We start from the raw sequence: 13,477 nt of genomic DNA, 5'->3' as shown, positions 1-13,477 counted from the left end.
GAAGGGAACTGTAGTCTACACTGAGGTGGTACTCGCCCATGTGCCGAGCCATGTTCTGAGCACTTTGGGGTCAATAGCACATTTAATGGGTAGAAACAAAAATCTTCTCATGGCTGTTAACACTCCCAGATCCAGAAGTAATTTGGCTTCTTAGGTTCAGCAGTGATGCAGGGCCAGCTTCTGGGTAGACTGAGTACAGGTGCTCTGTGTACACACAAGTGTCTCCACATGCTGTGTCTTTTGCCTCCCAAGAACGCTGGAAAGCATTGACATTTGCAGCTGTTTTCAGACACCCAAATTGATATTGGTCATACCATCCATCCTGTCCCTTCCCCACAACCCCTGCCAGTGTCAGGAAATGGTGCTGAAATAATTGTACATATGTTTTTATTGTTATAAAGAGACCACTTTCAGAGACCAGTGGCAGCTTTCCGACACCCCCACTCCTGTCAGTGTCCCCATTGTAGCCCTAATAGCACTTGTTAATTATCCTTCATAACATTTAGTAGAAGTTTTTAATTACATAGATTTTAATCAAATAATCACAGAACTCTCCTCAGTTATAAGGCTAAGAGAACAAAGACCCTGTCTGTTTTGTCTGGTGCCTAGTACTGTAACTAGACAGAGTAGGCATTTAGCAGATACATGCTAAGTAAATGACAGGCTAATGTTACAGGAAGAAATGCAAAATCACAGTTAAAGCAAAGCTAACCAAGATGAAGTTCAACACCATACACAGTCTTGTTTTTTTCAAATTGCTGGTATTACCTGACACAACAGTTACCCTCTCTGTGCCAACAGTATCAGATGTGTATATGTAAAATATGTGTGTTCTTTTTCCTCCTTGCTTTGAGGAGCTAGTTAACAGAGGTCTAGAATGCATTTGCATATTTCATGGTTGTGATTAAAATGTAGGTGACCCTTAAACAACACAGGGGGTTAGGAGCACTGACGCTACCCTGCATACCCAGTAATCTGCCTGTAAGTCCTGACTTCCCAAAAACTTTCCTGCTGTTGACTGGAAGCCTTACAGATAACTTAAACAGCAGATTAAGACATATTTCATATATTGTATTTTTATAATAAAGTAAGCTAGAGAAAAGATCATTTTCAAATTGTTGCAGATCTCCAAAAATTTTCCAATTTCTGAAGAAATCCACGTATAAGTGGACCCACATGATTTAAACCCATATGTTGTTCAAGGGTCAGCTGGCTGCACTGTAGATGTGGGTGACTCTGTCCCTTGAACTTAGTTATAATTCATTCAAATGTGAGCCTATTAGGAATTCCTACTAAGAGTGATCAAAAATGCAATTTTATAAATATCATGTAACTATCAGGTAGTTTTCAACACCAGGGTTTTGGACTCCTACGGATAGGAAGATAGCTGTAGGAATCTGCGGGCCTGGGTGCAGGCACTGTGCCGCTGTGTGTCCGAGGGGGCCTTTGGAGAAGTCTTTTTTTACTTCCAGGCTTTACCCACTGTTTGGGTTTTGCACAGGAAACCAAGACCAGTCCAGGCAGTGAGGTAGCTGTGCGGCTCACGTGCTCCCGAAGGTAGAAGAGGGGAGTAGCCTTGCGAGACGCAGCTCTGCACCCTGGCCCTCCTCTCCTGTGTAGTCTGCCCAGACATGGCCTGGGGTGCAGTGGCAAAAGGGAGAGGCCCTGGGATCTGGGAGTAGTGAAAACACTGTGGAAGGTATTTTCCTGGCCCAAGAGGAGAACAGAATGGTTATGTTGGGGAGGCAATGTAAGCAGTCAGGAGAAGCAAGGTGGTGAAGTATGTGGAACTTCTTGCCAGAACTAGCTTTGCTTTAACTGTGTGGTTCCCCCGAGTATGTTAGTTTCTTCCATATTCAGCAAATACGTGTTCCAGTCACTGTTTGACAGTAGACATAAAACGGGTGGCAAACAGACGTGGCCTTTGCCCTCATGGGTTTTACAGTTGAGTGGTGGGATAGATTTTAACCAGATAATCAAGTAACTATCTGATTATGACTGTGGTAAGTCCTGTAAAAGACTACGGGAAAGTGCAGTGAGGGCATTCAAGCTGGGACCTGAGACGAGGCCCCAGACAAGGGTGCGGGCCGAGGGACAACTCCCCGAAGGATGGTGTTCACACACAGACCTATAATTACCCCATTGCTTGAATGTTTGGAAACACAAAGGGAGGCCAGGCCTCGGGCTCTCTGTAATCCTATACGGGCAGTCACACTTGGTAAAAGAGTGCTTTAAATTTAGAAGATACACTGGAAAACAGGTGATAACAAAACCAGGCAAAAAATTTTTAAAAATCGTGTTAGCAGGATTTTTTTATACTGTGTGAAAGTTTCTAGGATTTTAAAAAGCTTTCCTGAGAGAGCACTTGGGAAATTAGGGTAAAGAAAGCTTAGTCCTGCTGTGCATTTGGAAAAATAAACCAAGAGAGAGTCATCTTTGTATTCTGGGTCTAAAGCCATTCCCCAAAGTGAATGCCAGTTACCTGCATGTCTTAGCTGCCTGGAGTTACAGAGAGCCTCAGGGCTCCATAAAGCCCTTTGGTCTCTCTAAATAAGTGATTTTCTCTAATTGTTCTTCCTGCATCTTGACTGTATTTTACATTGTCCTTAAGTTCTTAGATACACTACATCAGGCTGTACAGAGGTTGAATTCTAGAAGTACCTGTTTGTGTGCAGTAGCTAGTTAGAAAGTATAACAAAAGAGATTCTATTTTACATAGCAACAAAGAAAAATATCCAGGAATAATAAGCCTTATAAGAAATTGTGAAAACCGTATGGGCATTAGGGAAGTGGGGGAAGCGTTAAAACTACTGAAGGACTGAGAACATTTTAATAAATAAATTTTTGATAGAAAGAGTTAATGTAGTTAAAAATCTACTTTCCCAATATTGCTTTCTAAGTTCAGTAAGTTCCCAATCAGAACATCAATAACTTTGATATTTCAGAGAGAGATACTAAGTAACATGATACTAAAATTCAGGGTGTAGGGAACATGCAGAAACAAACAACTTTTTGAAAGAGTAGTAATTGAATTTTCCCTTCCAAATGTTAAATCCCTTGATCCGGGTACAGAAGTAGACAGATCAGTGAACAGGAAAGATTTCATGTGCATATGCGAGCACATATAGATAGTATAGGATCTGGTTTAATAAAGGAGAAATGAATGGTTTATTCTGTAAATGATGTTGGATAGCTTACTTCAAATAGCTGAAGGATTTAAACAAAAATGTGCCCACTGTTTACACATTATGTATATATATTCAACTGGTACAACTCACTGAGTTTAAATGAAGCTACCATTAGCATATAATCTCTTCCTTGCTTAAAGTTTCCAATGAAAATTCTTAAGGGATTGCATTTTTTTGATGGAGGTCTGGAAAAAAACTATAGTTGAGTTAACTGATCTATAAAGTAAATATCTGCTTTGTAAAGCATGACTCGTGTATGGAAGATGATAACATTTCTAAGAATGTTTATTTTAATAGTTTCCGGTATGTTAAAGAAGTTAACTTTAACTGTTTCATTCTTTTCGGAGTTTATCATTGTCTCTGAGCATGTTAAAAGCCTCAGTGGGAGAGAGAAAAAAATGAAAATATTTGTAAAAATGTAACTTGAGGGGAGAATAAATAGGAAAGCTCTCTTTTTTAGTGCTACTTCAGACCTAATTGAAATTACTGTCCCAACATTCGTTATTTTATTTCTAGGAAGAGGTAATGGTTCTGGAGAGAATCTTACTACAAACCATAAAGTTTGATTTACAAGTAGAACATCCATACCAGTTCCTACTCAAGTATGCAAAACAACTCAAAGGTAAGGGCACAGAATTATTTAGAGTTTCCATTTTGAAATCAAGTCTTTATAATTTGATGACACTCAGATTATGCCTCTCACGAAGCAAGTAGGGAAGTTTGTTGCGTGGTGTACCCAGACATTGCTTATGCAGACAATTCTATATTCTAGCCATGAATACTATTTCCTTTTATGTGTAAACAGACTCTGTCATCCACTTGCCAAGTGATACAAGGCAGGGAAATGAGTCAGAATTTTTTAAATAGCTAAAGAAAACCAGCCTTGGAACCAAGTCTCCCACGAATGGTGGCTCAGCACAGGTAGAGTGGAAGGAGACTGTAGGTGGGACTTGTACCCGCTGGGTGGTGCTAAGTGTACCGTGGGCTTTAAATAAATACCTGCTGCTGCCGTGCATCATTTTTTTCTTTCTTTCATCTATTCTAATCTACCTTCTTTTCTCATTTCCAGGTGATAAAAACAAAATTCAAAAGTTGGTTCAAATGGCATGGACATTTGTAAATGACAGGTACACATGTTCAAATGTTGATTTCATTGAATATTATGGGTCATTTAACCCAATCAAGGAAACTGACTTGCCCCAACTTGAAGAGCCAGCTAAGGGCTGAGCTGGAGCTAAATTCCAGGTCTTCTGCGTCCCAGCAGAGTCATGGCATGCATATAAGAGGCTAAAATCTTCTGTTTCAAACATAAGTCCAAAACCACACACCTGAGAATTTTGACAACAAAATACTTAGAACCCATTTGGTTCTGCCCAAATATGCTTCCTTATAATGGTTTTAGAGTCTTTATGTTCTTAGAGCCCAGGGATCTAATAAGGTGCCATGTGGGGAACTGAATGCCTGTGAGTAGGTTTGTCGTCATTTGAGGAGACATGTCCATTGCTAGGATTTCAACAGTTTAAATAAAGAACATAAGCCATTCTCATTTGTATTTTATGACAGTGATTTTTGAATGTGCTGAAATTCTGATTTTTTAAGGAACAAATTAATAAACTATGGTAAAAGTATCTTATTTTGATAACTTTTAGAAGATGTAAAACTTGCTTTTTTATCTCTAATGCTTTACTTGTTTAAGGAAGATTATTTAAGCAAACTGACATTTACATATGTTATCTTATCTCTATGCCTGGGATGATCATACACGTGTGCTCATCCAAGTCACCTCTTTTTCTTGTTGAATAGCCTCTGCACGACCTTGTCACTGCAGTGGGAACCAGAGATCATAGCAGTAGCAGTGATGTATCTTGCAGGACGTTTGTGCAAATTCGAAATACAGGAATGGACTTCCAAACCCATGTACAGGAGGTGGTGGGAGCAGTTTGTACAGGATGTCCCCGTGGACGTTTTGGAAGGTACTGGACACACTGAGCTCTCGTTCTTCTCCATGAACCTTGAATCCCAAGAACAGGTCTCCCCACCTAGGCCCATACATGCTGTTAATTCATTTCTCTGATGGTGATGTTCTCTCCAGCCCAGCACTCAGTTTCAGTGAGCTAAGTACACACACCAGTGCTGTGAGCAGAGAGTTTGGGTAGGTTGCAGATACGATCCTCGCTTACTGATTCTTGTAGTGGAATCATACCTGAAAGTGGGATGGGCTGGGTTTTCCCTAGGTCAAATTTGACTTAAAATGCATCGATTTGTCATAAATGTGATTGTTGCCTGTTGTTTAGATATCTGCCACCAAATCCTGGATCTCTACTCACAAGGGAAACAACAGATGCCTCACCACACACCCCATCAGCTGCAGCAGCCCCCATCTCTGCAGCCGACACCACAAGTGCCACCAGTGCCACCGTCACTGCCGCCCCCAGGCTCTGACCCGCCCCCACCACCGCAGAAGGACACTCAGCAGTCAGCCCCGCCGCCACCAGCCCCACCGCCCCGGAAGCCCTCCCCCCAGCCCAGTCCTCCCCGACCAGCCAAACGAGCTGTGGTGAGTGGGCTGGCACGCAGGCCCTGCCATTTCTGAGGCATTGCCGGGACGCTGACAGCAAGGGTGGCATGTCTGGCTCCCCACTGTCACATCCATGTGTAGAGCCTGAAGACTAGTGTCCTCGCCTGCAGGGCCCTGAAGCCCATGAGGGCATCATCTCCACGTCTGCACCCCAACTGCTGAGTGGGTGTCCAGTCCTCTGGCTCTGTCGTCTTCGGTGCTTTGAGTGACACGGAGAATGGGTAAAAGTTTCTCCCAGCGGCAGCAGTCCAGCCAGTGGAGGAAGCCCTTGGTGGTACACAGCTGGCTCCCAAAGGCAGCCGGCAGCAGAGTCCGCTCTTGGCCTCAGGGCAGTGTGTCAGAGGGCCTGAGATAGCCTTGCTCAGAACGCACCATTCAGAAAAGTCAGTGATTCTGTTTGGAAAAGGGGAAGAGGAAGGAAGCAGAAATGATGGTCCGTTACATGCCAGGTTCACCCTGCAACTTGACAATGTTAATTTTTGTCTGAGGCTTTTTTTTGTGTTCTGTGCTCTGATCCTCGTAGCGCCTGGATGAATTGGTTTTTCCTTACTGCCCCCAGGGTCTTGGTTAACAATTGGTATTTTCTGTTTTAACAGGTTGTTTCTCCCAAGGAAGAGAAAGCAGCAGGTAATGTCCTGTCCTCATGTTTTGTTTCTTCGGTTTATGTTTATTAATCAAAACCTTAAATTCTTGGTCAAAATTCTTGCCTTTCAAATGTAGATTGGCCTCAAAATTTAACCTCATAGCCCATCAAAAACTACCCTGCCTGCTCTCAGAAAAAGTAGATTGTCTCCTCTGTCCTGACTGTATTTTTAGACTAGTCTGACAAAAATCATCAAAAAAGATTCATGGCAACAAAAATGTATGCAGTAACATTTATAAACATGTAGCTCTGATGTAAGAGAACTGTCACCATTCTAAAAATGCTTGTTTTTAGTGGTTAGTTCAGTCCACCAGAGTAGAGAGAGTGCAGGGCCCCAGGCGTCCCCACACTACCGCCAAGCAACCGCGTGCTGGGGAGAGAGGGCGGCATGGCGCACAGCGGGGACTGGGCCCTGCTGCTTAGGGGGCCAGACCTTTCAACACTGTTTTTGTTTTGTTTTTTGTTTTTTTGTGGAGCCTAAGCTAAAGTTGGGTAATTTGTTTCTATATTGGAAATAAAGCATGAGGAAAATCTGGAAGATAACAGAGCAGAAAATTGGAAGTGTTTCGTGTCTTGTTCCTCAGCCCTGATGCACTGAACTCTTTGAAGGAACAGACCATATTTACACATTTCTGTTTCTGTTGCTTTGGTTCCAGAATAGGAACTCAGTGAATTATTTATTGAACTATGGTGAGATCTTTAATTTACGAAAAACCTCCATTCTTACCAGGATCTTTCAGGAAATGATGAGTTGAGTATAGGTGAAATTTTTTTTAGCCACCAACAGGCAGCGTGAGACATGGAGAGTGGGCTGTGCTCCTTGCCCCGTGGACTTGCCGGCGAGCTGCGCTGACTCCTGCGTCTGTTAGGGAGGCAGGCATGAGCCAGTGGTGGCCTTGGGCGGCTTGCCTTTGGGTGGCCGCCACTGAGGGGGGCGGAGCCTTTAGGCTGAAGGACACAAGAGCAAAGGACTTGGAAATAGAGAGAGGAGTCTGGAGTGTGAAAAGCTGAAAGGGAGTAGGTTTTGATAGGGCTGAAGGGGTGAAACCAGATGATGGGGGCCTCCTGGGGGAATATTAGTTTTACATAAACAGTGGGAGTCATCAGCGATTTTTGAGCAGAATGGCAATGTCTGAGTTCATTTTAGAGTTTCCTGGCAGCAGTAATAGGACAAATGGTGCAGAACCAGGCTTGGCAAGTATCTGACTGAGACTGGGCAAAGGCCAAGTCAGAATGGGGTCTTGGGGCCAGAAAGGGAGGGAGGCTGCACACCCAGCCTCCAGGTAGGGTCTCCAGCACACAGCCGCAAGTGGCAGGGGCCGTCGGGAGCTTGAAACATGGCCAGCTCAAATTACCATGTGCCCCCGATGCAGAAGCCACACAGGGTTTCCAAGAGTTAGTAAGAAAAAAGAATGTAAAAAATATTACTAATAAATTTTTACATTAATTACACATTGAAATCAAATTTTTAATGTATCACATTAAATATTAAAATTTCACCTCTTTTTAACATGGCCACTAGGAAATTTAAAATTATGTGAATTCTACGTGTGTCTCTCCTTAGACTTCTGTTGAGCAGCACTGGTAGAGACGGTGTGGGCTGGCTGGCTGCGGAGGGGTGGCTGGAGGTGGCGTCCAAGGGCAGCGCGATGCCCGAGACGGGGCTGTGTGTCTGGCGCTGTCTGCCAGGCCTCTGGCTGGACCTACAAGTCAGGACCAGGGCTGCGGAGGAGGAGGAAGCTAGAGGTGTAGATCTGCAGTCCACACACCTATATTCTGAGGAAGAGGATAGGGAGAGATGTCCCTGGACCTTGAATTCGGCCTGTGCTTGGAACAGAGGAAGCCAAGAAAGTGGTCAGCAGTGCCAGAGTAGAATCCGATCAGAGCAACGCACAAGCCAGATGAAGTGAGCTTCGGGAGGAAAAGGCCAAAAAACACAGAAAGCGGAGTCTTGTTTGATCGTGTGCACATCTGCCTTTATGAGCAAAGGGGTTGGACTTGGGGCCTGTCTTGGCGACTTGACGTTGTCCCTGTGGTGGCTGTTCACGTGTAGCTGCCTGGACCCTGAGGGTGGGCTCTTTCCTCTGCCCCAAGTGGTCCCAACTGCTTCTGTGAAAGCTCACCAGCCCCCAGTCTCTGCTGGGGCCAGTCAGTGTGCTTCTGATGCACTGCCAACTGGGAGCAAATACATGTGAGAGAGAAAATAAAATGTGCTGAGTGAGAATAAAAATGTGGGGCTTCTCCTGTGAGCTCTCGGGCCTTTCTGTGTGTTCCGTGTGCCAGCAAGCACTCCGATAGGGGACCCTTGGTAACTGAGAAGGTGCTCGTTGGGAGGGCTTGTCTTAATGCCGGCAGTTGGGTCGATGTGGAAAATGGGCTGACTCTAAGAGAAGCTAGGGGTTGCTTTCTGGAGGGTGCTAGGAAGGTGTTTGATTTGTTCCCTTGAAAGGACCATACAGTGGTTTAGCTGAGGGCTTCCTCCTGCCCCCTAAAGCCTTGGTCATGCTGCTCTTTTTCCCCTAAAGAAATTCCTAAACAGTGTATTTGTCTTTCTTTTGCCCTCTGACATGTTTATTCACATGAAGGGTTATGAGTGGCTTTTTAATCTGTTTTTCTTTTTAGAACCGCCACCACCTAAAATTCCCAAAATTGAGACCACTCACCCTCCATTGCCTCCAGCCCACCCACCTGCAGGTAAGTGTGAAAGCCGCTTGGGAATGCCAGCTCGCCTCTCCTTGTTAAAGGACAGACTTGGGGAGGCCTGGGGGAAAGTTTGTAGAAGGGAGACTGTAGGGAAATATAAAAAGGTAATGGCCACGGATCTTACAAAATTCTTTTGTTTTGTTTTTACAAACAATTTACAAACATTTTGAGGATGTTGTAAATTCTAAGTATATCTTGAATATCCTCTCACCTCTCACATATAGAAATGCTGAACAACCCAGGATAAATGAATCTAGAGTCAGTTTTAGGAAAACAAAGCCCAGCCAGCATAAGATCATGTACCCAGTCCCAGGCAGTATCGCTGTGGGTCTCAGACTAGAGTCTCTCTCACATCTGTTTCCTCCTGGCAGGATATCTTCTCTGTACATTTTGAAGAACAGGTAATTATTCATACAGTCACATGGAGAACAAATTTAAGAGTTCTCAACAGGTACACAGTGAACTGGGAAGCTTCCTTGACATCATTACAAATAAAGAATAGTCATGAGGAATGTAGCATTCTTCACCTGTGGCAGCATTTTGAAAGACAGAGCATCAAACTGGAGAAGGCAGGAGTTGTGTTTTCTGCAGGGTGGTGCATATTCCAGAGACTTCTCTGAACCCCTGCCCGCACCTCCTGCTTCAGGGGGCTGCACTAACGCTGGTTGCTGCCTATAGCAAGCTAATATGTACTGCTAATTCAATTTCTTCTGCTTATAGTCAGTCCTGGTAGTTGATAAGCTTTGAGAAAACAGGCATCATTTTCTACTCTGGGACAAAGCCCACAGTTCCCAGTTCAGTATGAAGCTTGCTTAAAAAGACACATGCAGCTGGTCCTTGGAAGTTAGGAAGCATCTCCTCAGGAACTGTGATTCCCAGCGCCTGGGCCGGGAAGCCCAGGACAGGCGCAAGCGGCACACAGCAGAGGCCAAGGCCAGTGCTGGCATGGCATGAAGAGCTCCGACTGGGGCAGCGGGGGTGCGACCCAGGCCTGGCAGCCCTGGTGCCTGAAGCAAGAGGTCGGCAGGTCTGGCTGCAGAGCTGTCTTCGGCGAGGCCCCAGTCACTCTTCTGTAGTTGTTTATGGCAGACGGTGGTGGGGAAGCAGGGCTTGGAGGAGGAGGAGCAGGAGACTGTGGTGTTGCGGGGGGAGAATGGAGGTAGAGCCGCGGTTCCTGAGAGCCAAGAAGGGAGGAGGCGCGTAGGGCACCAGGCGTGTTTCAGCGGGTGGGCGGCTGCTGGTGGTCAGATGTCAGCAGCACATGCAGCTGGGAGCTGGGGTCCCAGGCTGACTGCGCTGCTGACCTGAGGAGGCAGCAGACTTGCATGTTATAGGAGGTGGTCTCTTCACGTTGGAAGAGCACATTGGACTCAGGTGGCCATGGGGTGACACACAGGAGGGACTCAGGGTGATGGGCACTTTTCTGCACTGGCCTTGGGCTCATACTTTGTGTCCTCTAGTCAACTTCTAGAACCAGAGGGTCTGGCCCTGCCCAGGGCCCAGGCCAGCTCTCCAGGGTGTGTCTGGCCTTCTGACTGGGTGAGCACAGGCGGGCCCAGGGACATGTCTGTCGCTGAAAGATGTCCTGGCCAGCCTGAAACTCTGCTGTACTTTGGCGAGAACAGTAAGGGAACAGCAGACACCGCAGGCCGTTGGCTGACAGAGCAGTGCGGGTGTGGCTGTGTCCCGGCACACTGGCCTCACCGAGCCACCTTGAGCACAGTCAGGCCTGTGCGGAGCTCCAGGGGCACCTGGGACAGTGCTGGGGACTGGAAGCCACTGCATGGCCTGTGGCCCCTTTGTTGTGTTCTCTGCAACCAGAGGTTTTGCTCCTTTGATTTCTGGGCTGCCTTGAGAAGAGATGTTCTTGGTGATGGGCTCCCCCGTGGGGGATGCAGTGTTGTTCCCTCGGAGTCTGACCACGGATGAGCAGGGGGTTAGTCGCAGGGGAAAACGTGAGGCGAGGCTCAGGAAGAAGTGGGTGGGCAGGCAGCACTAGGGGTGGGGGGCATAGTGGGGAACCATGACTCCTCGGGCGCTGTGCGAGCATGCAGTGGGGCTGCATCTCGTCCCAGAATTGCTACTTTGGTGACTGCATTGGGACCACCAGAGTTTGTCCATTATGTTTTTTTATATTAAGGTGTCATTGATATACACTCTTATGAAGGTTTCGTATGAGCAACATTAGTCTGTCCATTCCTTTCTAAATGCCCCCTGACTCGTTTGACCAGCTCCCAGGCTGTGGGCTAGATGCGGTGCTGCAGACGGTAGCACAGCACGGCCCTGCCACAAGGAGACACAGGCAGAGGGGCCCCAAACGTGTCTGCAGGTGTTCGTACCGGGACGAGGAGGCTGGGTCCCTGGGGCAGCAGGGGCTCCATGCTTGCGTGCAGGCTCTGCCAATGGCTGGTGTGAGGACAGAGTGAGGGGACCCAGAACAGCAAGGGGTGGGATGGAGGCCCGTGTAACAAGGAACAAGCTGATGGCATCAGGACATGAGCACAAACTGCAAAGGTAACAGCTACTTGCTGCTCTCTGTGAAAGTGGCACTTGAGGAGCAACAGCCTACCGGTGCTGTCCCAGGGTCCAGGCATCCGGGGGTGGCCTGAAGAGCCGCTTTGTGGCCCGGGCCCTCCCCACCTTCCCCCGGAGGCAGTCAGTGAACACACCCCTGTGGAGCCGCCCAGGGCTGGCCAGTGACTTGTCTCTCCTCTGCAGACCGGAAGCCCCCCCTCGCGGCTGCCTTAAGTGAGGCTGAGCCACCGGGCCCTGTGGATGCCAGTGAGCTGCCCAAAGTCCAGATTCCTCCTCCGGCCCACCCAGCCCCTGTGCACCAGCCACCACCGCTGCCGCACCGGCCGCCGCCACCCCCACCTTCCAGCTACATGACCGGGATGTCCACCACCAGCTCCTACATGTCCGGAGAGGGCTACCAGAGCCTGCAGTCCATGATGAAGACCGAGGGCCCATCCTACGGCGCCATGCCCCCAGCCTATGGCCCGCCAGCCCACCTGCCCTACCACCCACACGTGTATCCCCCCAACCCTCCCCCCCCACCCGTGCCCCCTCCTCCAGCCTCCTTCCCCCCGCCTGCTATTCCTCCCCCAACTCCAGGCTACCCCCCACCCCCACCCACCTACAACCCTAACTTCCCACCCCCACCCCCGCGCCTGCCCCCCACCCACGCAGTCCCACCTCACCCTCCTCCAGGCCTGGGCCTGCCACCAGCTAGCTACCCGCCCCCAGCTGTCCCCCCCGGAGGACAGCCCCCCGTGCCCCCACCCATTCCCCCACCCGGCATGCCTCCAGTTGGGGGGCTAGGGCGGGCAGCCTGGATGAGATAGCCTGATGCCTTTTTTTCCCTTTGTTTTTTTTAGCAAATGTTTTTCTAATAAACTTGAAGAGTGGTTCAAGGGGGTAAACAGCAGGTTATCTGTGTAATACTAGAGTTTTACAGCGTGGGAGGAAGCGGACGCGCCACGAGATGAAATCCGGTGGTCCTCCGACGTGTGGAGCAGGGAGACGGCGGCTTTCAGTGGAGCCTGGGCACCAGCTGTGCCTGACTGGCTCCGTTCCAGCTGGTGTCGCCGGAGCCCTGCACCCGGCTGCTTTATGCTGGTGAGGATGTTAACCAGCCACACTGGCTCAGCAAAGAGCTTCAGCCAGGAGTGAATTTCCTTCTAGAGATCAGTGCCTATTTTACCTGGAAACTCAAGTTTTCAATTTTCCAGTTCCATCTGAAGTTAAGCTGTTGTCATCACTTTAATTCTGTGATGTCCTCTCCCGTGACACCCAGTAGATCAGATGAACCTCTTTTTTTATTAAGGAGATATTTACGTCTTTTGTATTAAAGTTATTTTGAAGGGGTTGCCTTGGATGGCTTTTTGCTTGTTCCTCCAGGGAGAAGGGGAGAAATGTACTGGGAAAGTAATGTATGTTTACACGGATTTGCAAATTCCTGTACAGAGATATATTTTTTAAGTGTGAATGTAACAGCATACTGTGAATTCCACCTTCGTTACAAACAAGACTCCTTCAGTCAGTTATTCAAATAAAATCATTCTGAAAATACCACTGTTTGCTACTGGTGGAAGGAAGGTGGGGCCTCGGGTCGTAAGCAGCCCCCGGTTTGAAGTCTGGAACAGAGCAGGCTCTGGCCCCACGGCCGAGGAGCGGGCAGCGGGTGGGGGAGTCTGCCAGGGCACTGCCCTCCAGGCCAGACTCTACACACTGCACCTGCGCTGCCTTGCTGGGAGGAGCCAGTCTGGAACTGCCAAACGTACCTGCGTGAGCACAGGTTCCCAGGTTAGACAGGGACTTACTTGGGTGTGAAATCCTTTGTTTCTGGCCTGTGACTATAGACAG

The 13,477-nt window shown here is 47.8% G+C and overlaps 1 protein-coding gene across 8 annotated transcripts in view; it reads left to right on the top strand.

The window, feature by feature from the left end:
• CCNK (cyclin K) overlaps positions 1-13,183 on the top strand; it is a 30,069-nt gene extending 16,886 nt beyond the window's left edge. For all 8 annotated transcript variants that reach the window (XM_036882113.2, XM_036882119.2, XM_036882117.2 and 5 more), the window contains 7 exons: positions 3,705-3,810; positions 4,258-4,315; positions 4,992-5,161; positions 5,483-5,745; positions 6,363-6,393; positions 9,032-9,103; positions 11,831-13,183. In XM_036882113.2, the coding sequence (XP_036738008.1) occupies positions 3,705-3,810; positions 4,258-4,315; positions 4,992-5,161; positions 5,483-5,745; positions 6,363-6,393; positions 9,032-9,103; positions 11,831-12,456 (1,326 nt within the window). In that variant the 3' untranslated portion in view covers positions 12,457-13,183. The remainder of the gene's footprint in view (positions 1-3,704; positions 3,811-4,257; positions 4,316-4,991; positions 5,162-5,482; positions 5,746-6,362; positions 6,394-9,031; positions 9,104-11,830) is intronic.
• The last annotated feature ends 294 nt before the right edge of the window (positions 13,184-13,477 follow it).

This window comes from Manis pentadactyla, chromosome 11, assembly GCF_030020395.1.
Source record: "Manis pentadactyla isolate mManPen7 chromosome 11, mManPen7.hap1, whole genome shotgun sequence".
Taxonomy (NCBI): domain Eukaryota; kingdom Metazoa; phylum Chordata; class Mammalia; order Pholidota; family Manidae; genus Manis; species Manis pentadactyla.
Note: the sequence above shows the minus strand (reverse complement) of the source record. Positions and strands in the feature narration are given on the sequence as shown.